Genomic DNA, 24,010 nt, shown 5'->3' with positions numbered 1-24,010 from the left:
AGTTGCTTGACATCTGTGTAGTAAGTGTAATAACGCTTATCTCTTACAGTTGTTTGTGAGGATTAGTCCTGTATGTAAGTGCTTAACAAACATCTAAGGGGTACTCAATTAAAAATGACTAACAGAGAGACTTCCCTGGCTGTCCAGTGGTTAAGCCTCCACCCTTCTACTGGAGGGAACACTTGTCTAATCTCTAATTTGGAAACTAAGATATCGTATGCCACCTAGTGCATTTCATATGTGGTACTAGGCTAGGTATTTTATCTCCATTTTATGGAAGAGAAAACTGAGGTGCAGAAAGGATGAATCACAGAGTGAGTTGCACAGTGGTGCCAGGACTCAAATTCAGATGATTCCAAAGTCCATGCTTTTAACCACTTAACCTGTTACTAGTTATTACTGCTCTTGCTTTTGTAGCTGTTGTTCATATTATTTTTCCAGGTTTACTCTCTTCCCAACTCTGTCCTGATCTCCAGTAGTTTCTAGATAGTTCTACTGGGAGTGAGAATAGACTGGAAGTAGAGACTCGGAGGAGAAAAAGAGCCAGAACCTGATTCTTAGGGGGAAGTCTACCCTTAATCTGGTTCCTCCATAGTCCTGTCTACTCCATGGCTGGGTACTGGGTGAGGAGGGGGCAGCAGTTATTGATCTTAATATTAAAAATCGTTCAGACCAAAGCCATGGAGTTATAACCTTGACTCTTTTTATGGTGTACTCCTTATTTAAATTGAGCTTCCCTGGTGCTTTAGATGGTAAAGAATCTGCCTGCAATTTGGGAGACTGGGTTTGATCCCTGGGTCAGGAAGATCCCCTGGAGAAGGGAATGGCAACCCACTTCAGTATTCTTGCCTGGGAAATCCCATGGACAGAGGAGCCTGGTGGGCTACAGTCCATTGGGTCACAAAGAGTTAGACACAACTCAGTGACTAAACCACCACCACCTCTTAGGATAAAGAAGGTGGGATAATGACTTTACAACTAAGCAGCTGAGACTTTCACTTTCATACCTAAATTGAACTCGACCATTATCTTGCCCACTTCTCCTGGCCTCTGCTCCTCTCACCCTGGTCCTGTGCACCACTGTCTCCCCTGGACCATTCTAGCAGCCTCCTCCCTGTCTCCAAGCCTCCCCCCTGCCGCCTCCACCAGCCCACCAGGATCTGTCCCCACAGGCAGCCAAAGGGAACCTGTGAATAACTGAGTCAGGTCACATCTGCTGTGACATAGAAGCTCCAAGCTGCCATGTTGGAGACTTCCTGTAGCTTCATGTCACTCAGGGTGAACAGCAAAGTCCATGCAATGGCTTGCAAGGTCCCAGAGATCTTCCCTGTCACCTTTACCCCTTCTTTCACCTTTCTATCTCCTAAGCACCCTCCTGCTCTTGCTCCTCCCCCTCTCCAGCTCTCTTGACATCCCTCAGATTTACCAGACATGCTCCTCCCTCAGGGCCTTGCACGACTGTCCTTTTTACCTGGAATGCTCTTCCTACAGACATCCCCAGGACTCCCTCACCTTCAGGGCTATTTAAATGCCAGCCTCCTCCATGGGGCCTCCCTGACCACCAAGGCAATAACTGTCTGTATCCCCCATCTTCACTTTATTTTTTCTTTATAGGATATATCATTTCTTAGTGGTAAAGAACCCACCTGCCTATGCAGGAGACATAAGAAACACGGGTTCGATCCCTGGGTTGGGAAGAGCCCCTGGAAAAGATCATGGCAACCCACTCCAGTATTCTTGCCTGGAGAATTCCATGGACAGAGGAGCCTGATGGTCTATAGTCCATAGGGTTGCAGAGAGTCAAAGAGTTGGACACGACTGAAGTAACTCAGCATGTACGCATATATCATTTCTAATATGTTATCTCCTTCATTATATCTTATCTCCTTCACTAACATGCTATCTCCTTCACATGTTGTCTCCTTCACTATAAAGTTCACAAGTTCCTTGTGGGAAAGAAATTTTCTGTTCACTGTTTTATCCCCAGCACCTAGAACAGGGCTTGGTGTACAACAAGTGTTCAGTAAATGTACTTGTGGAGTGATTGGATGTATAAAATTCAGCCAGAGGGTCTGCTTGGGACTAAAGGATGAGAAGGGGAAAGGAGGATTTGTCTGGTCTGGTGACTCAGGAAGGTGAGCGGATGGGGTGCATCAATGCAAATAAAGAACACAGGCTGAGACTTTGTCACAGACATTTCTTGGAGCCGATATCTCATGCCCCCTCCCCCAATGACAAGGCTGGTCTTCGGCCCCCATCCTCCCCCACTACTTCAGCCTGCACTGATAACAATATTGAGGTCACAGACTGGCTTAGAATCAAGATCAGGAAGATAAATGTCGAGGTGCCTCCCCCAAGCCTGGGGGCCAAGCATCCAATCTGAGGGGCAAGCAGCTGGGAAATTGGGCCTGGGGGCTCCAGGGTTTGAGGTCTTCCTGGCTCCCAGGGTCATCCCTCCATGCGCCCCTGATTTAGGGGTGATGAAGAGTAATCATGGATCAGAGGTGGGTATTAGCAGGGAGCAGGACTGGGAGACCTGGGAGAGGCGGTGCTGGGAGGTGGAGCCAGGGAACCTTCCCCCAGCCCCCACCACTTCATCCACAGATCCCACAGCACCTTACAGCACTCTGGTCCCCCGTCCCACCCCTCCCCAAAACGAGGTAGGTTAAGAATGGAGCTTCCCCCCGCCCACCACGGAAGGGAGGAGACCGAGGCACAGAGAGGGGGATGGGGACCCAGGCTGCCCCAGCCCCTCGTCCCTCCGCCCTCAGCTCTGGTGGGTCTGACACTGATGAGAGCTGGGCAGAGTGGGGATGGGAGGGACACCCCTCATTTCTCTCACCCATCCCAGGGTCTGGTTGAGAGAGCTGAATCTCACAGGTTCCGGATGTAATAAATAGTTAATAATTTAAAGGAAGTGACAGGAGGATCCATCCCTCTGGCCCCCTTGACCTATCCCTTGAACCCCCACAAGGCCATCCAGGTCTGGGTAATGAGGAAAGGTAAGGGCACACTTCAAGATGCCTAGGACCAGATTTAGGTCCCAAGCCCAAACAACATTGAGATTGTGTTGCTCCAAGACCGTGATCTCCCCCATGCAGGCTGTCAGATCCGTGGTACACTAGAAGTCCCATTCCATTGAAGAGAAAGCGATCTTGGAATCCCCTTTTCCCAGAAGAGGAGTCTCAGAAGGCCATGAACCAGGCTTTCAAACTTTCTGAAACAACCCCCAACTCTGAGATGGACGTGAAGGGGTTAACAGAGGGGCAGAACATGAAAGGCTTGGACTAAGGCTAGGACTCAACGTTGGGCTTGGGAGAGAGTCTGCAAGGCTGGGAATTGTGTGGGTGTGGGTGTGTATAGGTGTGAGTGTGCAACCACGGGCATTTGTGCCAATAGAGCCATATCTAGTTGCCTTTGTGCAACTTACACAAATGCACACCTTCCTCTGAAGGCACAGCATGGCCAGCCCCACTCACAGCCTTGGCTGTGAGCCTTTGTTTAGTGAACAGCCTGCACACTCATCTATGGCAATGCTAGTTCCTAGATATGGGAGCAGGGAAGCTCTTGGGTGGTCCTGGAATCCAGTAACATTAGCTCAAAATGTTTTTTTTTTTTTTTCCCTTTAGGGTAAAGGGTAGTTCTGTATGATACTGAGAGCTTGGGCCGGGGCTCTTAGGACTAGAATTCTGAGAGTGTGGGACCTTGGGGTTTCAGGGGCCTGTGGACAGCAGGATTCAACGGGCAGCAGGTCTCAGGAGATGCACAAGCTGGGCCTGGAAATTATCAGGCTAGAGAGGTTGGAATCCCCAAAAAATCTGGGATCTGAAGGTGTGAAAGTCCCAGGGCACCTCAGATTTGTTTCTGGCATGGAGGGGCCAAGGTCTTGGGTCAGGGACAATCCCAATACTGTGTAGGCTTGAGTTCTGAATTTGGAGGGTCAATGGCACCTTAGGGTCTTGATGGAGTGCTCTTAAAGCACTCTGGGGCCGCTCAGGGGCAAGGGGTCAGAGGTCTGAGTTGCCATGAATGTCCCATCTTCTGGGAACTGGGCTCCTAGCCTTTTGGGGACTGGGAATATGTGGGTACAAAGAAGCTGAAGATTCCAGGATGATCTGGGGCTTGAAATCCAAGTCCAAGGAGGTTTGGAAGAAGGGTATCTGAAGGGCTGGGACCCATGTCTTAGACCCTGAGGTACTGGTGGCCTTCAGTCCTAGATCAGTCCTATGTATATAGGACTTCAGAGTTCTATATATGGAATTGAAAATTCCTGGGAACACCAGCTTGGGATGGGTGGGTCTACAGAGGTCTTTGATCCTTGGCTCACAGAGCATCTCGGAGTCTGACTTCTGGATCTTGGGCCATGTGCATGTGGGAAGGAGGGCTCTGAGGTGGATCTCCCAAGTCATTTGGGTGAGAGAACAGCCGTTTGAGCACATCCAAGGACTCAGGGCATCTTAAGAGGATTTGGTGTCTAAGAAGTCCTGGGGCTACAAGAACATCTTAGATACAGGTACCCCAGGTTTTAGGTGCATTCAAGAATCATTGGGGGGTGATTCCAGGTCCTATGATTTAAGATCTGGGAGTAACTGTATACAGGTAGGGTCAGGTTCTGGCCATTCTTAATTATTGGGCTGTAATCTGACGGGGTTCATGGTGCCAGGCATGACGGGGGTCTAGGTTGGTAATTTGAACAGGGAGTCAGGATGAGCCCGGCTCTCAGGGATCTGTGTGCTCCCTGCCTGCCTGGGGTGAAGAGTCTGGGGATCCCTGGAATCTCCTTAGTCTAGGTCGGGGTGGGGGTTGAGAACAGGAAGCCAGAACTCAGGGTGCCTGGAACCTCTTGGACAGACATCCCAATGAAGCTGGTTCTGGGGTCTCTCAGTCCTACATTTGGGGTCCAGGTTTCAGGTCTGGGGTCTCTCAATCCAAACTCAAGCTCCAAGTTCCGGGTGTGCCTAGGTTTGGGTTTGGGGTCCGAACGGAGTCCGGGGTCCTGGACCCTCAATTTGGGGTCCTTGGTCCGGCTACCGGACCCATCAGGCCGTTCTCACCGCGCAGCCTCTTCGTGGCGACCTCCACAGCCGGCGCAGCCGCATCGCGCTGCGACCCAGTGGCATGCACGCAGGGGCGCGTAGCAGCAGAGGCAGGGCACCGCGAGCGAGAGGGCAGCCAGCGCGGCCCAGCGCGCGGCGGGGCGCGGGTGGCCCGGCTCGCAGGCGCATGGGTCCGAGAAGTCGCCCTCGGCATCCGACAGGCAGTGGTAGAGCAAACTCTCAGCGCACCACAGGCAGCTGAGACGGCGCACAAGCAGGCGACCCGGGTCCGGGGCCTCGGCGCAGCGGCCGCCACGACCATCAGCGCGACGGCGGAAGAGCGCGCGGCAGTGCACGCAGCGCGCCGCCTCCTCCGCCTCCGGGGAGGCCTTGGCTGGCGCAGGGGCCGGGCCAGGGCCTGGGGGTGGGCGAGCCGGGGGTGCTGGAGGAGCAGCCTCGGTGAGAGGGGCGGGTAGGACTGCGGGGGGCCCCAGGGCTGCGCCCCTCAAAGCGCCGGTCTTGGCGAAGCGCACGACGCAGGTGGACAGGGCGAGGGGCGCGGGCGGCCCCGCACGCCGGTAATCCTCATAGCCGCGGCCGCCCCAGCCCGGGCCCCCTGCCCCAGCCAGGGGCTCTGAAGGCTCCGGAATCCCCGTGAATGGTAGGAGCGGAGGGTAGCTCTGTGGGACCAAGATACAGGAGAACAGGTTAACGGGCTCTGTGATCCCCCACATGCCACCACAATCCATCCCGGCCTTAGAAGACACGAGAATCCAAAGACCCAGCCACAGGCCTCATTTATCTTAGCATCCTGTACTGGAATCCTGATTGCCTGGGGTCCCGAACTTTTAAGTCCTCAGCCCATTCCACTCCCAGGGACAGACAGAAGACTCCAGGCACAAGCCCAGACTTTAAGGACTCATTGGGCCAGGCTCTCAGTCCTGTCCTCTCTCAAGATCCAGGATTCCTGTACCCAGCCCTTCTCAGATTCCTGGACTCCAGCCATCTTCTCCTTCTCCTGCAGGAGTCTGGTCACCAGGTCCCTTTTACTCCCTTGGATATTGAGTCTCACTCCTTGTGAGTTAAGTACTAAAGAACTCCTTCCATGAGTACCACCAACTCCCTAATATATATTCATTGTCCAAGTCGTCCCCTAAACCCCTCTGGAATTCAGAGCGTTCCAGTCTCCAAGAGCGCAGGAGACGCACGGGAAGCCCTCACCCAATCTTCCCAGGAACTAAGCTTCCCAGGCCTAAGCTCCCTCGCCACAAGACATGTCAGCCATCCCTTAGAATCTGTGATTTCTTGCCCCTCTGCGGCCTCAGCTCCCGCCCACTTCGGGACCCCGGCGCCCTGCCCCCTTTTCCCGGGAGCCCCACCTGAGCTGATGAGCGGCGGCGCTGGGGGGGCGTGGCCGGCCCGAAGCCGGAAGCTGACTCCACCGTGACGATGGGGGCCGCCGCTGCGCTGGGAGGCGTCTCCTGGTGGCTGTGACTGGAGGAGGAGTCGCTGTCCACGTGGGACTGGGGGAGATTGGCGGCCTCAGAGCCGGGACCTCTGGCACAGCCGATGCCCTTATATAGACCCCCTCCCATTGCGAGCGAGGGCTCTGCGGCCAGACAGGCCTGGGTTCAAGCCCCGGCAATGCCACTGACTGCTTGTGTGACCTCCGGCAAGTGAGCTCAGCTCTTTGAGCCTCAGTTTCCTCCTCTGTAAAATGGGGATCATAATATTGTCTATTCATAAGGATGTGGTTAGGACCCACTGTAAAGGGCATAAAACATGCCTGAAGTACAGGAAGAGCAGGAAATGGTTATGATTATTGGATTCCCTCTTCTTATCTGCTCAGCTCACCAACCTACAGAACATCAAATCATCCTCCCTTCCCAGAACCCCTGTCCCTTGGCCATCAGCTGCCTTCCTGCCTCCTGCCTACCACCACACCTTTAGTGGGGTAGTTCCACCCACCTAGAATGTGTTCCTTCCCGTCCAAACCAAGCTCTGTCCTTTTTACAAGCTGAAACATCACTTCTCAGACCCTCCATTCCTTTCTGTGACTTGGGAATCATTCCTACCTCAACAGATTACTATCCTCAATAAACATTCATTGAGCACCCGTGACTTGCCAGGCTCGCAAAGGCCATTGGGAGGATATGAGATGGAGCACAGAAAGCACAGCATCTTTCCTGAGGAAGCACTCAATAAATGGGATCTGTCTGTGTGACTTTTGTAGACCCCTCTACATCTCCTATTATACTGGGAAGCCCCCCTTTCTGCCCAGGGAACCAGGTTTGTTCCTCCATGTGTTCTTGAGACATTCCCATTGTTCCCAGCAAGGGCCAAATCGAATCCGACATTATGTGCATTTATTCATTCAATCAATTTATTCAACACATATTTACTGAACACTTACTGTCTACCAGGCACTGTTTTAAGCATTGAAGATGCAGCAAGAAAGCAACAAAAGATCCTTGCCCTCCTGGAGCAGACATTCTAGCATGGGAGATGGATAGTAAAGTCATAGATAAGAAAATTGTCTATTGGGAGAGGAAATAAAACTATCTTAGAAGATGGGGGAAAGAACAAGATAAGGAGAATTAGGAGACTGCAGTTTTACACAGGTTACTCAGGGAGGGCCTCAGGGCTTCCCTGATGGCTCAGTGGTAAAGAATGCACCTGCCAATGCAGGAGCCTGGGTTTGATCCCTGGGTTGGGAAGATCCCCTGGAGTAGGAAATGGCAACCCACTCCATTATTCTTGCCTGGAAATCCCATGGACAGAAGAATTTGGTAGGCTACAGTCCACAGGTTCGCAAAGAGTCAGATGCAACTTAGCAACTGAATAACAACAGGGAGGGCCCTCACTGAGGAGGAGACTACATGTGTAAAGCCCTGAAGGAAATAAGAGAATAAGCCATGTGGAAATTTGGGAATGTTCCAAGACAAGAGGACCAGCCAGTGCAAAAGCCCTGAGACAGGAGTCTGTCTTCCCTTTTGACTTAACAGTGAGGAGGCCAATGTGGCTGGAGCCTAGTGAGCATGAGGGAGAGTAATAGGGGGCCAGTTGGTGTGGGGTCTTATGTGCCTCTGTGAGGACTTTGTCCTTTACCAGGAGTGAGATGGAGCCCCGGTAGGATTCTAAGTGGAGGATATCCGTGATCAGACTTAGATGTCAGTAGGGTCCCTCTGGCTGTGTGGGAGGAAAGGAGATGGAGGAGGGGGGCAGTTGATGATGAGCAGCTGATGAGACAGTCCAGTTGGGAGATGAGCTTGAATAGTCACCAGGTTGGAGGCACAGTCTGACCATTTTGAAAGTAGAGCCAGGGAATTCCCTGGAGGTCCCAGTAGTTAGGACTTGGTGCTTTCACTGACTGGCCCAAGTTCCATCCCTGGTTGGGGAACTAAGATCCTGTGTGCTGTGAGGTGATGCCAACTTTTTAAAAAAAGAAAGTGGAAAAAAGAAAGTGGAGCCAATATGTGCTGAGAGACTAGATGAGGGGGCATTAAAAAAGGAAAGGAGTCAAGGATGGCTCCAAGGTTTGTACCTTGAGCAACTAGAAGGTTGGATTTCCCATTGATTTGTTCATCTATTTACTTTTAATATTTATTCATTTTTATAGTGTACCTTAAAAAAAATTTTCTGCCTTTCCACACTAGAATAGAAGCTCCACGAGGAAAGAGACTTTATTCTATTCACTGATGTATCCCCAGTGCTTAAAACACTTCTTATGGAAGGTGTTCAATAAATACCCTTGGATGAATGGGTATATCATAATAGAACAGAAAAACTAAAATCACTGGGATTGAAATTGACACTGATCGTTTTTGGCCCAAATTTGTGTCCCCAGCACGTGATACAAAGTAGATACACAGTAGGTGCTCAAGAATGTTTGCAGAATAGAAATAGCCCCCTGCCCTCCCGGCAGCGTTGCACCCAGGAGACTCACCGTCAGAGGGCAGGGGGTCTCTGCAGTGTCCTGGGAAGGGGAGGAGGAAGAGGAGGAGGAGGAGGGGGTGAGCGAGCCTGGGGTAGGGAGAGACGCAGAGCAGTGAGTTCTCGGGGCCAAGCTTCTCCCACTCCCCACCCAAACCAGCCCAGGCTCCAGCCCCCACCACCTGCACCACTCACCTCGACCCAGAGCAGCCAGCGCTGCCAGCAGGCTCTTCTGAAACTCATCTGCCTCGGCCGGGCTCTGAAACGTCAGCCCGAACTTGCAGTCACCCAGGCTCCAGTGATGGAAGATGGGGTTCACCTTGTTGTAAACCAAGCCTGGCCTCAGGGTACACTCCAAGGTGATCTGAAGTGGGGGCAGGCAGGAAGGGTCCAGGTCAGACATTCCCTTCCTGCCAGAGCACCTCACACATCTCATTCCCCATCCCAGGTGCACCCTTGAACCCCGATCACACCCCGATACTGAGCACACCTCCGATACTCCAATATTTCCCCCCAAACCCTTGATCTCTACATTTTCCTAACACCTCCCTCCCTCTGATATCTCAGTAGGCACCCCAAATTTTATTGGATGCCTCAAAAAATGTTAACCTCCTTCTGATAGCCAGTATTGCCCATCTGACTCACTTGTACTCCCCAAGCTTTACTGAACATCTCAAAATGTTAATCCCCTTCTGATGCCCCAGTAATCTCCCCAAATACTACCCCCCAAATTTTTTTTAATCAAAATCCCACAGATTTCCCCTCAGATGCTGGTCAACACCCTAGATGTTCTCCCATCTTCTTGCCCAACATCACCATATTTTTTTCCACACCATTTCAAATCCCCCTACACTATTCCTTCCAACCCCTGCTCTGAAATGCAACCCTTACCCCAAGCCTTTTCGAACAATCCAAACCTTTCTACTACATCCCCAGCTGAAACGTCAACAGTCTCTTTCCATTTCATGCCAGACAGCCCAGAATATTCCTGCTGAACCCACAACAGGATGGTAAACCCTATGTGACACTTCCAGATGGTCCCCCCACCAAAGGCCTCCATATACTTAGGCCAGAGGGGCAGGTGGTGTAAAATTCCCGGGGTGAGGATCTCTGAGCAAGATGGAGCCACGGGGAGGGTTTTGAGCCAGCAGAGGAGGGATGTGATCTGAGTCAGGTGTTAGCCCAGCCCCAGTGGAACAGGCTGAGGTTGGGGGAGGGAGCAGGACGACAAGGAGACCAGTGAGCAGGCTGCTGTGGCCGTCCAGTGGGCAGTGGCAGGGGACAGGACCTGTTTGACACCCTCAATAGTCCCCAAACTCCCCACTCTCATCCAGAGGACAGAGTCACTTCCAGCTCCATCCCACACCCGGGTTTGATTTCGGCTGGGAGATGACCTGACCTCACCTCTGCATTCCCAGCCCCATCCCCCTACTTCCCCACACCCCCACCCCAACCCCCACGCCCCAGGGTGGCTCACTTTCTGGTCCCGGAGGCGCTCCCCGTGGATGACGTAGTGCCCCTGGCGGGCCCCCCCCTCGGGCCTGGCCCCTCGGACCCGACATACGCTCACCTGGCTGAGGCCCCCGCCCCCCACAGGCAGCCAGCCCCCACTGGAGTCATCTCGGGCCATCACCACGGCTCGGACCCGAACCATGTACCTGGAGGAGGTAGGGGGACAGGGACAATATGGTCAGTGAGCGTCATTCCTGCTCTCCTAGTCAGGGTTTCCCCAACCCTCACCTCCCCTCTTCATCCCTCACAGCCCGATCTACTGTTTCCTTAGTCACCCATACTCCCCTTACCTTCTACACCCACCTCCTTCCCCATGCCCACCTTCAGCCCATACCCGTCACCTCTCTTATGCCCACCTTCTTCCAGCATGGCTTCTTTCTTCCTCTTGCCATCTCTTTTCTCCCATGCCTACCTCCTTCTCCATATCTACCTTTTTTTTCCATACTCACCTTGCCTCCCTTTCCCCATCTTCCCCATCCTCACCCCCAGAGCTTCGCTCTTCCACTTCCCTTCCTCCTCCTGCTCATCCCCTATCAACCCTGTCTCCTTCTCCTCCCTCAGCACGTACCCACAGCCCCACCCATCGTCCCCCTCACAGCTGGGTGCCTGCGCATATGTATTTTCTTAGAGCCCATCAACTCAGCTCCAGTCCCCCCTACACTGCCTCCGCACCCTGCCACCCAGGCCACTGGCTGGGTGAGAAACCCAGGCTGTCTTCCTCCCCAACCCCCCCCCCCACCCCTTCCCGGATTTATGAATGAGACCGGATGCAAAGCTCACTGAGTCACCCAGCAACGGGAGATGGGCAGGGAGCAGGGAGAGAACCAGAAATGGCCAGAGACAGGCCGAAAGGGAGATGGAGGCAGAGGAAGCCAGAAACGGGCGATCGAGAGACATCCAGAGAGCATTTCATTCACAAAAATCAAGCCTGCTCCCTCAGGCCCCTGCCGAGGAAAGGCAAGGGGGAGAGATTGCAGGGTGAGGGGTTGGGGGAGGAACTGATCCCTCCTCCTTTCCCTCCCCGCCCCAGCATCCTTCAGAACCATCTTACCCCGCCCCCCAGCTCAGGGGACGTAGCCCTCCGCCCATAATAGGGATCAGCGTCCAACCCCTCACTACCACCTAGCGCTGGGACATTGGAGCCCCGGCCTTAGGGACCCCAGCAACGAGCTCTAGCCCCTTCCCCTACCAGTAGGCTGCCGGGTTTCCCCAGTCCTTCGGGAGGGGAGGGGGAGGCTGCAGCGCCCCCAGCCCCCTTTTCTCAATGGGATGGGATTTTGTGAATGAGCAGTCACGTGACGCTGCTTCCTTTGTCCGCCCGCCTCCCCCGACAACAGGTGAAACAGAGAGAGGGCAGGGGTCCTCTCCAGGGCCTACTGGGATGGGACGCCGGGATTTCTGGATGCCCTACGCTCTTCACACAGCTGTTCCCCGGGGGGGAGTGGTCCCCTGAGTTCCTCAATGGTGAGGGTCCAGTACGGAATTTTATGAATGGGGAGTCCTCGGAGGAAGTCCAGGCCCCCTAAATGGTGACCGATACCCCAAATGGCTGCCGCGCAGTTCAGGGGCCCCCACCTCCTTTTCCTTCCAGCCAGGGTCTGGGGGGCGCCCGGGTGGGCAGGAGGCGCAGCGCGGTCCTGGCCGCCCCCTCATCGTGACAGGCGGTCCGTCAGCCCCCGCCCCCTCGCCCCCCTCGGCACCTGCCTGGGAGGCTCCGGCCGGGCTCCGAGCGGTGGCGACGTGGCCTCCTCCTCCTCCTCTTCCTCCTGTTCGCTCCGGCTCCCTCGCTGGCTCCGGCGGCGCTAGACACGGGCACCGGGAGCCGGGGCGCAGGGGGAGGGAGGGGGAACCTGGAAGATGGGTGGGGGGGAGGGGGCGGCTTGGGGGAGGGGTAAACGCGAGGCAGGCGCACTTGCCCGCTGGGTCCTAGAGCCCGGCAGTGGCTCTAGCGAACAGCCCCCCAGCCCGCATTTTCTCAGGATCCAGAAAGGATCCCCTACTTTCCCACCCATCCGCGCCATTGGCCCCTGAGGATATGGAGAAGGGGTCCAGGACGGAGCCTGCTCTCAAGATTCTATAGAGGCGAGGGTCTAAGTTTGCGGTTCTAAATGGGAGGGGCTGGGTGCCTGACTGGGTTCGAAATGGGGTGGGGCGAGAAGGGAGCCTTCGCAAGGGGGCGGGGTCGGAGGGCCTAGAGGTGGAGAGGGTGCGGACGCCGAAGGCGCGGACGAGCGCGTGCGTCAGGGAAGGGGCGGGCCCACGGAGGAAGGGCCTTCTAGGCCGCCCCGAGGAAGAACAGGGTCTTGGGAAGAGAGGTTGCTAGGTCTTAGAAGGGCGGAGCTTATAAGTAAATTGTCTTTAGGGGCAGGACGACGGAGTGTTCCAAAAGGGAGGAGCTACGTAGCAGAGTTCGTAATGGGCGGGGCTTCGGGAGAGGTAATAACTGAGGGGCGGGGCATTGTAAATGGGCGGGGCTAAAAGAAGGTTCTAAAGGGATGAGGCCTAGGACTACGAGGTCTGGGGGGCGGGGAAGAAGACACCGGAGTATTTCAAAGGGAGATCCAGGTTCGTAAGGGGCTGTGCTTAGGATGGCTCACAGGAGGGCGGAGCCTCGAGCTCGGGGGCGGGGCCTAGATCTCGGGGTCCGCCCTCGCTGTCTCGCCCACTTGCCTTCACCCGCACCCCCGTTCTTTTCGGTTATTTTCTGCTACGGCCGTTCCCTGCCCTGCCCTGGGCCCAGGGGGCCGCGGTCTGAACTTTGGTCAGCTGGAGGAGTTGGTGAGTGGCATCCTCCGAGCGAAGGAGGAGCCAAGGAGGAGCTTGGGGAAAGGGGTGGGGCCTGAGTGTGAGGCCTGCCTCTAGACCAGCAGCGGGAAAAGAAATTTAGGATTAAAGCCGGGAAGAGGACAGGACCAAATGATCAACACAGAGAGAGGGATCTGAGGGTTAGAGGTGATGACTGAGGGGTTAGACTGACAAGAATACCAGGAATTGTTAAGCGGAGGCGGGGCCAAACCTGGGGCAGGGGTGGGAGGGGACTTGAGAAGGCCCGATTCTTTGACACTCGGGGGCGGGACAAGAGGGCGGGGCGGGGCTTGGGCCTCTGGAGCCCAGTTAAAGTCCTGGGAAAGTAGCTTGAACTCTTTGTAGGCCTTATAGGCTACAGAAGCCGACATCATGAGTGTCGCGGCCTGCGTGATTGCCAGGGAAGCGGGCAAGACCAATGTCTCGGAGCTTAAAGACTTGAAACGTGGCCACAGTGTAGGGATGTGATATGAGGGACCAGCTAGAGACACAGGGACCGGACCTTAGTACACTAAGAGGATGGGAGACTAAGTATCTGAGCAGCAGCTAGCTGTATGGGGCCATGAGGAAGAAGGCGTGAACGTCAAGAGTCAGGGAACAGGAATGAGGGGAGAAACCAGTGCCTGAGTAGGTCTTGAGGAACAAGGGTAGGCGGTGCTGGCGGACAGGACCAAGTTCAGCCAGCTTCGGGGGGTTCCCCACAGCCCTGGCAGATTGACTGGCTAAAGTTTTTCTGACCACAGTCCCCGACCTCCGTCAGAAATGGGGAACGTGCAGTCGGAGCCGTCCGCGGGCGGGGGCTCCCGAAAAGAGCAGGCCTCGGACCGGTCCTCCGACTCCCGCCGGACATCCCTGGTGGAGCCCGAGGTGACCCCCTCCTCCCCGGCCATGCGCCTGGCTCGCGGGCTGGGCGTCTGGTTCCCTGGCAGCTCCGCGCCCCCGGGACTCCTGGTACCCCCGGAGCCCCAGGCCTCACCCTCACCCCTGCCCCTGACCTTAGAACTGCCCTCGCCAGTGACGCCCCCTTCAGAGGAGGCGGCTGCGGCCGCGGTCTCCACACCACCCCCGCCCCCCGTGGGGACCCTGCTGCCCGCGCCGTCTAAGTGGCGAAAACCCATGGGCACTCCAGTGCCCCGGATCCGCGGTCTGCTGGAGGCGAGTCATCGAGGCCAGGGTGACCCTCCGAGCCTCCGCCCGCTGCCGCCGCCATCCCTGCAACTAGCCGAAGAGGACCCCGACCCTGTCCCGAGGGCCCCATCTCCGACTCCGCCGCCCTTGGAGCCGCGGAAGCCGCCACTACCGCCACCTTCCGACGGGCAGCACCCGGACCGCAGAATCACTCCTGCTCTGGCCACACCCGCCGCAACCCCTACAGAAAGCCAGGCCAGACTCGGCAGCGAGGGCCAGACGGCCAGCGGGGCCCGCAGCGGGGCACCTCCTCAAGCAGGCGAGGGCGAAATGGCCAGGCCTGCGGCCTCCGAGTCCGGCCTGAGTCTGTTGTGTAAAGTCACCTTCAAGTCGGGGCCCCCGCTGCCCCCTGCGGCAGCGTCGAGTTCTTTAGCCACTAAAGCCTCTCTGGGGGGCGGCGGCGGCGGCGGCGGACTCTTCGCCGCCTCGGGCGCCATCTCCTACGCTGAGGTCCTGAAGCAGGGGCCCCTGGCTCCAGGGGCCTCTCGCCCCTCGGGAGAGGTGCCTCGGGCAACTCAGGAAGCAGAGGGCGGTGATGGAGATGGCGAGGGGTGTTCTGGACCCCCCTCGGCTTCTGCGTCCCACGCCCGGACTCTTCCGCCGCCACCTTACACCACCTTCCCAGGCTCGAAGCCCAAATTTGACTGGGTAAGCCCTCCTGATGGCCCTGAACGCCACTTTCGCTTCAATGGAGCTGGCGGAGGCGTCGGGGCGCCCAGACGACGCGCAGCCGCTTTCTCAGGGCCCTGGGGCTCCGCACCGCCTGCTTCAGGGCAGATGCATCCTGCTCCCGGGTCCCGGAGGCCCGCACCCGCCTTGCTGGCGCCGCCTATGTTCATCTTCCCGGCGCCCACCAATGGCGAGCCTGTGCGCCCCCGACCTCCCGGCCCGCCGGAGCTGATGCCGCCGCCGCCGCCCACGCCACCACCCACGCCGCCTCCAGCGCCGCCTCCCACACCGCAGCCGCCCGTGATCCAGACAACGCCGCTGCCCGTGACACTCCCGCCCGCCCCGGGCCCGGGCCACTTGGAGTCGGCCGTGACTCCCGCCCCGGCTCCCTCTCTGTCCTCCGCCTTGGCTGCTGACCAGGCCCAGGTCCCGGCCCCGGCCCCGGCCCCGGCCCCGGCCCCGGCCCCATCCCCGGCTCCAGCTCCCACTGTGGCCGAGCCATTGCCACCTGCGCCCGCGCCCGCCAAGACCCGCACGCGCAGGAACAAGGGTCCCCGTGCAGCCCGCGCGGTTCCGCGTGAGGATGGCGCCCCCCGAGATGGTCCCCGCGAACGTACAGCCACTACTGTGACTGACAGCGGTGGTGCAGGGGGTGGTGGCAGCGGAGCTCTTCCGGCGGGGACAGCTAACTCGGGCGCCGCGCGCCACTGGCCACCCTTCCAGGTGCTTAACTCCTGTCCCTGCAAGTGTTACTGCCGCCACCAGCCACGCCACCGCCGCCTGCCAAGAAACGTGTCTGCCTGGTGAGGGGAGGTCAGGGAGGAGGGAGGGGAGGGGATACCCCTCCAAGTCTTGAACTTCACTTTCCTGGAGGGGCCCCATTCAACCTTTTGGCCTCCTGACCCCAGCTGTCCCTAGACCCTCCCCTTGGCTGCATCTTAAACCCAACTGAACTCCAACCTTTCAGAACCAATAGGAGCCTTAATAGCACACTGCTCCCTGACAGAGAACACCTTGGCCCAGCCCCTTAGTATCCAGACCTCTGATGGATAACCTCCCTTGTTACTCTCTGGAGCCATCAGGGGTACTGGTCCCAGCTGGCCTGATCCTATTCACTTCCTTGACCCTGTCCCCGATGACATTAAGAAGGACCATGTCCCAGGCTCTTCAGGGACAGAGAAGATGATGGTCTTCTGGAACCAAATGGTTATAAATGCAGGCTTCCAAAGGAAGCCCTAGGCCTAGTCCCTGACTCCTGACCGCTCCAGTCTTTGACCACCAGAGGGCCCTGATGTCCCAGTCCTTGTCCTGCAGAGATTACCCTTGATTCTGCAGATTCAGGGGAGACACTGCATCCTCCGGTTACCTCTCCTTCACCCCTTAATCTCAGAATCTGGTCATCATCCGGGTCTGTTGGACCCTGGGTCCTGAGTCACAGGGAGACCCTCTGCCCTGGAACCTCTGGGGCTCAGCTGGGGCCTGGAGGGGGAGTTGGGGGAACCATTATCACCAGCCCTCAGCTCTCTTTCCTACTAAGTTTATTACTCAGATACAGCCCTGATCTAAACTCCCTTTGGGATATTCAGTCATGGTCTCTTATACAGATGGAGAGAGAGGAGCCTAGAATGGGTAAAGGCCTGGCCACACAGGTTCTGATGATTCTACCCTCCCTGTAGGCTGAGCACACCCACCAACCACCTGAGTGAGCCACCCTGGGTCGCCACCATCAAGTTGGCCGGCTCCCTGGTAGCCGGGCTGGAGCACTATGACTTGCAGGCTACCCATTCCAACTGAGTAGTCTGCCCAATGCCCTCTGCCTCCCCCTCCTTGACAATAAAATAACTATCCAGATGCCGAGATGCCTGCCAGCTAAGCGTTGGAGGGCTGAGGTGGGGCAGAGGTCTCCCTGAAAGCACCATATCCTGCGAACAGGAAGCTGGACCAGGACCAGCAATAAGGGAGGTTCTGTTCATCCAGCATGTGGACTGATGAGGCCACAGGTGAGACGTTCTCATTCCCCTTAATATCAACTGCATTTCCAACCAATCAATCTGGTGCCAAGCTCAGGGTTTAGCACAAATCACTCTGGAAAGCAGGAATGATTCATTCCCATTATGCAGCTGGGGAAACTGACTCAAAGAAAATCTTGAAAATCACACAAATGGCCCAAATTTGGACTCTGCCTTCAACACCTTGAGAACTTCAAGGGCAGGAAACATAGGCTGGGAGGTACAGAGGTCCTACATCAGAGCACTGGCTCAGAAGAGTGGGAGTAAGGCCCACCCTGGCCAGGGCCTTGTGCCTTTTGTTCCACAGAGGTCGATTTAGCCTGTCATTTTTAAAAACTGGTTTAATTCACTGCAAGTATTTTTCAATATCAGGACATTTCACCCCCTTCACTGAACACTGGTACCTTGGCCTGGCCTTTGAGTGTCCACAGCTAGCCGCAATAGTTGCTCTATTGGGGCCTGTCCCTCCCCCAGGCCACAGCGCCACTGGGCCCTGCAGTGGGCATCTGTGTTGGAGACTCGGAGCAATGGCCACTGGAAAGAGGCTGATCCAGGGTTATCTCAGACTTCCTCGTGCCCTCAAACTTCCAAGTTCTTCAGAGATAAGAACTTATGTCCCTACCAGTCCACTTGGGGCGACAAGGGCCTAAAAGAAAATGTCAATCCATCTTTATTGGGGGTGGGGGGAACTCTGCACTGCAACTGCCTTAAATAATGCAAGCCCTGCCCCACCCCAGTGCCTGGTGAGCTCAGACAATCATCTCCAGCTGCCGGGCATACTCGATGACCTGTTTGGCCAGCTCCGTGGAAGGGATGGTGGTATCTTCTGGCTTCTGCTGCTGGCTGGCAAAGCTGTAGTAGTTGTTGAGGCCCAGGACCCACCCTCGCTGCAAGAAAGGAGAGATGGGAGATGGGTGGGGTGATCACACACACCCTCCCCAGCCCCCCGAGCCAGCACTTAACCCATGTAGGCCCTGGCTCACTTTCCTCACCAACCCTGGGCAAGTAATTTCACTTTTCTGTGCCCCCGTTTCTCCATGTTTGAGATGGGACCCTAATCACACACCTCTCTGGGTCTGTTGTGGGGAATCATATGAATCAAAAGTACTGAGAACAATGGCCCAGAGTAAACGATCATTAGATATCAGCTGTCCTCATCACCCGAGTTGAGCTTCACCTATTCCAGTCTGACCGTGACCCTCGTCAGTCACCAGGGCTACTCCACCACAAGCATCAGCACCTCCAGGGACCCTGATCCCACACAAACACCCCAGAGCCAATGAACCAAAGTCTTGTGGGGAAAAGCTGCACTCTCCAAGGAATTCTGAGGACAGACACCATCAAGCGCTAAGCCTCCCGCTCTGGCTGGTGCCAGGTGCTGGGCTCAGCTTATCCCACACATGAAACCCTAGCCCCTTTCTACAGATAGGGAAACTGAAGTTCAGAGCAGTTTGGCCACTTGCCTGAGGTCACACAACTGGAGTCTTGCTCCAGTGTCCCTCCAGACCATCCCTCCCTGCTGTTAGTGAGTGCACCTATGGTCCCTTGACCTCCACCCCAGCCACCTTCTTGGCGTAGTCTGTCATCTTTTTGGGTGTGTTGAAGAAGAGGATCCGGGTGGCCTCTGTGAAGAGGATTTTCTCATAGGCCTTCTCGATACAACCAGCAATTTCATCCCTGGGGGAAGATGAGTCTCATTATTGTGCACAGACAAGGCCTGGTCCTTCAATTCAGCACTTACAACTGAAGTATGTTACCTGCCCCATTTATCCCATCGAGGCTCAGGGGAGAGTAGCTTGACTAGAGCTGCAAAGCTAGGGCCACAGCAGGGCACACACTCAGGTCTCTGGGACTCCTGGGCCCAGGCTCAGATTCTCACTCCTAGCCACTTCAGGACTTCAGGCTTGACTGAAACTGAGCCTCAGATTCACATAAGGCGATCTCTTCACCTAACACCCTCCCCACAGGATCCAATCCCAAGGGGGATCTTTGTACCCGCTTTAAGAGGTCAACACTGAAGTTAAAAAACAGCAAGACATCAAGGCACTGAAATGGGACAAGGGAGTAGCTCTGGGTAAAAACTAGTGAAAAGGAGGAGCTTGCCTGTTTGTGAGGTATTTTATTAATATCTCTTAGGCTAGGTGGTAGGTATGTGGGCACTCATTATATTATTCCCTGTGCATTGCAGAGAGTAGAAATATTTCAGAGTTAAAAATAACCTAAACCTACTCAACTGCCCCTCCTCACTCCCCGCACCTCTCTGGGCCCAGCTTTGTCACTGGAGGAATGAAAACGCCACTCAGTCTGGCGCTTTGCCCGGGTGAACCAACTCTGATACTACCTGAACACATGGACTTGTACACGTCACGCCCATCCACCCATGCAGTGCCACCTGTGTACACAGCAACCCCCAAGGAGCTAGCGGGATTTGGTGGCCCGCTTCTAAAGAACGGAAAACTGAGGTTCCACAGTTTAGGTGACCTGAGGTGAAGCCAGATGACTCAAGGAGTACTTCCATGAGAAAGGCAGCCAGGTCTCTGTCTGAGCACTGAGCTGAGCAGTTTGGGCACCAAGCCCATGCTCAGGGTCGAATTCCATGGGCCCATACACACACACGGCCCAGAGTGAGAAGAGGGCTCTTACCACCATCTCATGACCAGTTCCAGTTCACAGAAAAGGAAACTCATGTGCCCAGCCTCCCCAGATCACAAGTGGCCCGAATGGGATTCAAACACAGAGCTATCTGACTCTGGAGTCCAAGCTCTTTCTACACTCCGCAGGGCCCTGGCCCCCACACACCTGATAGTGTCAAGCAGGATGTCGATGAAGAAAGTGTAGCTCTCGGCGGGAATGTTGCCTTTGGCCAGGAATACCTTATTGTAGCTGCCCTCCATCAGGTACTGTAGAGGACGGGTGGGGAAGAAGAGAGGGTGAGGAAGAGGCAGCAGAGAGGCATCCCCACTGAGGCCTCACTGTAATCCCAGTGCCTCCATAATCTACACTCTGCCAGACCACTCTGCCATAGTCACCATTCCCCATGCAGATGGGGTCCTCCTCTTCTAGGAAGCCCTCCCTGGTATGTACACACACACACACACACAGACACACACAATCATTTTATTTACTATCTGCTTCCTCATATGAATGTCAACCTCATAAGATCTGAGATTTGATCTGTTTTGTTCACTGTACAGTCAGAAAACCAACCAAAGTGCCTGCGTACATGGCTAGGGCTCGATATTTGTTAGACAAATAAGCAAATGAGTCCTCAGGCTGAGCCCTGCCTAGTCTTCCAGGAAGCCCTCCCGAGTGTCTCTCCCTGCACCCCTCCCTTTAGCCAGGCCCTCCCCCCGCCGCTTCCTCAGCCTCACTTGCTCGAGGGACACCGGATGCTTGATGTATACGTTGGTCTGGATGTCCTTGGCAGGCAGCCGCTCCAGCTCTGTGTGGAACTCAGCCACCCGGTTCTGGGACAGCAGGAAGAGGAGGTTGAGGCCCAGGAGCTGGTGCATGTAGGCTGACTCTGGGAGCTGCTCCCTATGGACCAGAGTGGGAATCCAAGGTAAGGAGGGCTTAGGTGCCAACCAGGCTCCCCACACCACAGGCTCCAGGGATCCACCCTGATGACTGCCCGATGCTCTCTCCTTGGAGGACCACTAGTTCCTGGATTTTCAGATATAACTGAGGCTCAAAGAGACATAAAGAAGTCACAATCATATGGGCCCTAGAAAGTGACCTCTCCAGTAAAGTGACTAAGCCTCCGTTCCCCTAACTGTAAAACAGGTTTCATCACAGTACCCATCTCATAGAGGTGGGTTAAATGAATAAGGTTAACTGATTAAGTTATTTAATCCAGGTACAGTGATTAGAATGGTATCTGGCCCCAACAAATACCACAGAAGTGCTAATTATATTAATAAGCATTACCTTCACTTCTAGGGGGAAACAGAATTAGAGAGGTGAAGCCACTTGCCCAAGATCATATAATCAGGAAAGGGGAAAAATAGCTTCAAATTCGGTTTTCCAAGCTTCTCCTGTCAAATTCTTACCCATCAGTCTCCATGGAAACCCCATTCGGTTATGAAACCATTCAGTTTCATATTCAACGTGCAGTCAGTGAGTCTCTGCTCTGGGCCAGGCTCCATACTAGGCTGTGCTGGGACCCAACAGTGACCAAGACCCTTCTGTTTCTAGAAGACTCACAGTCCAGTAAGAGAGACAAGGCCGGGACAGGAGACACACAGACAGAGGAGTCAGGGCTGATACCCCATTGGAGACCACAGGAAAGAGCTTGGTCTGAAACCTGAGTGCTACGGAGAGTCATGACAGGTTCTAAGCAGACAATCAACATGGTCAAATTTTAGCGTCACAAAGATCCTACCAGCTGCCATGGAGGGATGAATGGAAGAGAGCAAGGCTGGGATCAAGGCAGGTAAAACAGGACTGTGGCTACCTTGGGGAGTGGAAATTTAGAATGGGAAAGTGAAGAAGGAGACAGACCAGAGGGTACTGAGACTGGAGGCATAATCCCAGACTCAGGCCCTCCAGGCCAACCACAAACCCTGAGGCTTCTGGGCACACAGCTATGCAGAGGGGGAATTCCCAGGTGAAGGAAGATGTCCCAAGTGGCTAGAGCAACAAGGATATAAAGCTGCCATGTAAACCACCCACCCCCTCCAACACACACACTACTGTGTGCCCAGCTGCATGCAACTCTTTGTGATCCCATGGACTGTAGCCCGCCAGGCTCCTCTGTCCATGGGATTTTCCAAGCAAGAATACTGGAGTGAGTTGTCATTCCCTTCTCCAGGGGATCTTCCCAACCCAGGGATTTGCCCATCTCCTGTACTGGCAGGCAGATTCTTTACCACTGAGCCACCAAGGAAGCTGCTACACACACACACCCCAAATTAGGGGCCAGGTCCATCCTCACTTGTAATCGAAGTAGTAGCACTTGAGCTGGGCCATGTACCGCTCGAAGGAGGGGATGTCCTTGCGTAGGATACTCCATTGAGCCCCGATCTCCAGTATGTCACCTGTAGGCAACAGAGGAAGTTCTCAGGAGGTGACCAAAGTCCCGACCTTGACCACCACTGCTACCATTCTTGCCACAACCTAAGTCCATAAACCCCGCCCCCACCCCCCATCAACTCCAGTGACACTCACGGGCCAGAATGAGCTGCTGCTTGGTCAATTTGGTCCCTGTGGTTGGCAGGAAGTTGAGCTCCAACAAAACCAGCTGAAGAGGAGGGCAGGGGAAGGAAGGAAAGAAGATGGGACTTTAAGTATGAGTTATTTACTTTTATCTAGGCCTTCATTTTCCCACCTAGAAAATGGAGCTAGCCATCATCCCTGACTCATAAGGTTGTTATGAGTATTAAAGGAAGTCAGTCAGATCAGGGCCTGGACACATGATGTGGGTTCATTTAGGATGACTTCATGTTACAAGTATTAATAGACCCACTGGAGAGACCCACTCCATGCCTGACCCAGTGGAATCAAGGGGGAGGGGAGACACTAGCTTCTTCGGTTCTTTGGCAACACTTTCCCACCTTGCTGGGTTGGGACCAGCTACCCACCTCAACCTACACCAAGGAGGAAAGGGGGCTAATCTCTTCCTATGGTCCGGCTCACACATCATCCCTTAACAGACACCACCCCACACACCTCAGTAACGTGGTCCAGCCCACTGTATTTGTACCCCTTCCACCTGGCCTGAAGCAACCCGAGCCCCATTAAGGTCCTCTGCTCTAAGAGTATTTTTCCCAGCTTCAATCCTGCCCTCACAACTTAGCTGGGCCCCTCTCTCCACAGATCTATCCCTAAGCCCCAGATTTTTAGGACGCCAGCTTAGCCTGGTCTTAACCACGAACCCCATCATCCCAGCCTCCTTCTTCCATCTCCCTGTCCAGTCCTCATTTCCCACTTGGTGGCGGCCAGAACCCTACATCACAAAAGCTGACAGCCCCATCCTACCACTCCAACCAGCTAGGCCTCCAAGCACCAAAATTTTAACCTCTCACTCGGTGTGCCAGAAACACCATCTCCATCACCCCCAACCGTGGGGCCGCATTTAGTCCGTTCGAGGTCCCTCTCACATCTACATGCCTCCAAACCGCATTTCGGCTCCTCTGAATCCTTCACCCTATTAGATAGCCCAGTCCGCCTTAGTCCCGTCGGCGCCGCGGTTTCCCCCTGAGCCCGAAGCTCGGTTGGGTCTGGACCCCTCGAATCACCCCCGGCCGATCCTTACCTTGAGACGGCCCAGCTCTTCCCCGCACTTGCTAAGATTAGGGCTTTTCCGGTTCCACTCGCCCTTGAGCTGCTCGTACATGCCGGCCGCGGCCTGCAGGATCGCGCCCGAGGCCGCCGCAGACCCCGGAGCTCGAGGTGCCGGCCACCCCGTTCACCGCCGTGGCCGCCATCTTCCGTGATGCGGCAAACCGACAGCCCGATTTACGGCAGCGACGCCTATCGACGCACCCCCGGCGGAAGTGGGGCCGGGAGGTGGAGCCCCAAATCGGGGGCGAGGCTACGATGGTTTGCCTCCGCCCGCCGGGCTTAGTCTTCAGTCGCTCTCAGGGAGGTGCCCTCGAAGCCCGGCCCTTAATGAACTTGTCACCCGGAGCTCCGCCTCTACTGTCACTCAAAATGGTAACCGGAAGTCGCCCCATGCCCTAACTGAAAATGGCAGCGGTCGCAACGCCTCCGCACTTCCCGTAGCCAATATGGCCGCACCGGCTTCACCCTGGGCTCTGTGTCTTGGCGATTTCACCTGCGGGGCACCTCTTTCTACACCAAGAGGTGGCGGTGGTGGAGCCACTTGATTAACTATTATTCTTCCCATGTTACAGACAG

The 24,010-nt window shown here is 55.4% G+C and overlaps 3 protein-coding genes across 10 annotated transcripts; 1 reads left to right on the top strand and 2 right to left on the bottom strand.

Annotated features, from left to right (window-relative positions):
* Positions 1-2,180: 2,180 nt before the first annotated feature.
* On the bottom strand, positions 2,181-12,265 carry SPRED3 (sprouty related EVH1 domain containing 3). 4 transcript variants are annotated; one of them, XM_024979068.2, is made up of 6 exons: positions 12,186-12,265; positions 10,447-10,627; positions 9,165-9,333; positions 8,983-9,059; positions 6,416-6,559; positions 2,181-5,716 (listed from the first exon to the last, which is right to left on the bottom strand). In XM_024979068.2, the coding sequence occupies exons 2-6, from the start codon at positions 10,621-10,623 to the stop codon at positions 5,051-5,053; spliced, it is 1,233 nt and encodes a 410-aa protein (XP_024834836.1). In that variant the 5' UTR covers positions 10,624-10,627; positions 12,186-12,265; the 3' UTR covers positions 2,181-5,050. The 4 variants fall into 4 exon arrangements, with proteins under 4 accessions (XP_024834836.1, XP_024834837.1, XP_024834835.1 ...); XM_024979069.2 differs by having other exon boundaries at positions 12,182-12,262; XM_024979067.2 differs by lacking the exon at positions 12,186-12,265 and adding an exon at positions 10,838-11,206.
* On the top strand, positions 11,836-16,997 carry GGN (gametogenetin). Of its 5 annotated transcripts, XM_059877532.1 has the most exons (4): positions 11,836-11,945; positions 12,461-12,917; positions 14,030-15,946; positions 16,820-16,997. In XM_059877532.1, the coding sequence occupies exons 3-4, from the start codon at positions 14,049-14,051 to the stop codon at positions 16,935-16,937; spliced, it is 2,016 nt and encodes a 671-aa protein (XP_059733515.1). In that variant the 5' UTR covers positions 11,836-11,945; positions 12,461-12,917; positions 14,030-14,048; the 3' UTR covers positions 16,938-16,997. The 5 variants fall into 5 exon arrangements, with proteins under 5 accessions (XP_059733515.1, XP_059733514.1, XP_024834833.1 ...); XM_059877531.1 differs by lacking the exon at positions 11,836-11,945 and having other exon boundaries at positions 12,311-12,917; XM_024979065.2 differs by lacking the exons at positions 11,836-11,945; positions 12,461-12,917 and adding an exon at positions 12,939-13,046.
* A 478-nt stretch (positions 16,998-17,475) lies between these two features.
* PSMD8 (proteasome 26S subunit, non-ATPase 8) lies at positions 17,476-23,793 on the bottom strand. The gene is given in 8 exon segments (NM_001035111.4): positions 17,476-18,039; positions 18,718-18,829; positions 19,952-20,052; positions 20,524-20,689; positions 22,086-22,188; positions 22,319-22,391; positions 23,406-23,532; positions 23,534-23,793. Coding segments are annotated over 8 exon segments (864 nt in total). The 5' UTR covers positions 23,578-23,793; the 3' UTR covers positions 17,476-17,901.
* Between the last annotated feature and the right edge of the window lie 217 nt (positions 23,794-24,010).

Source organism: Bos taurus, chromosome 18 (genome assembly GCF_002263795.3).
Source record: "Bos taurus isolate L1 Dominette 01449 registration number 42190680 breed Hereford chromosome 18, ARS-UCD2.0, whole genome shotgun sequence".
In the NCBI taxonomy this organism is placed as follows: Eukaryota; Metazoa; Chordata; class Mammalia; order Artiodactyla; family Bovidae; genus Bos; species Bos taurus.
Note: the sequence above shows the minus strand (reverse complement) of the source record. Positions and strands in the feature narration are given on the sequence as shown.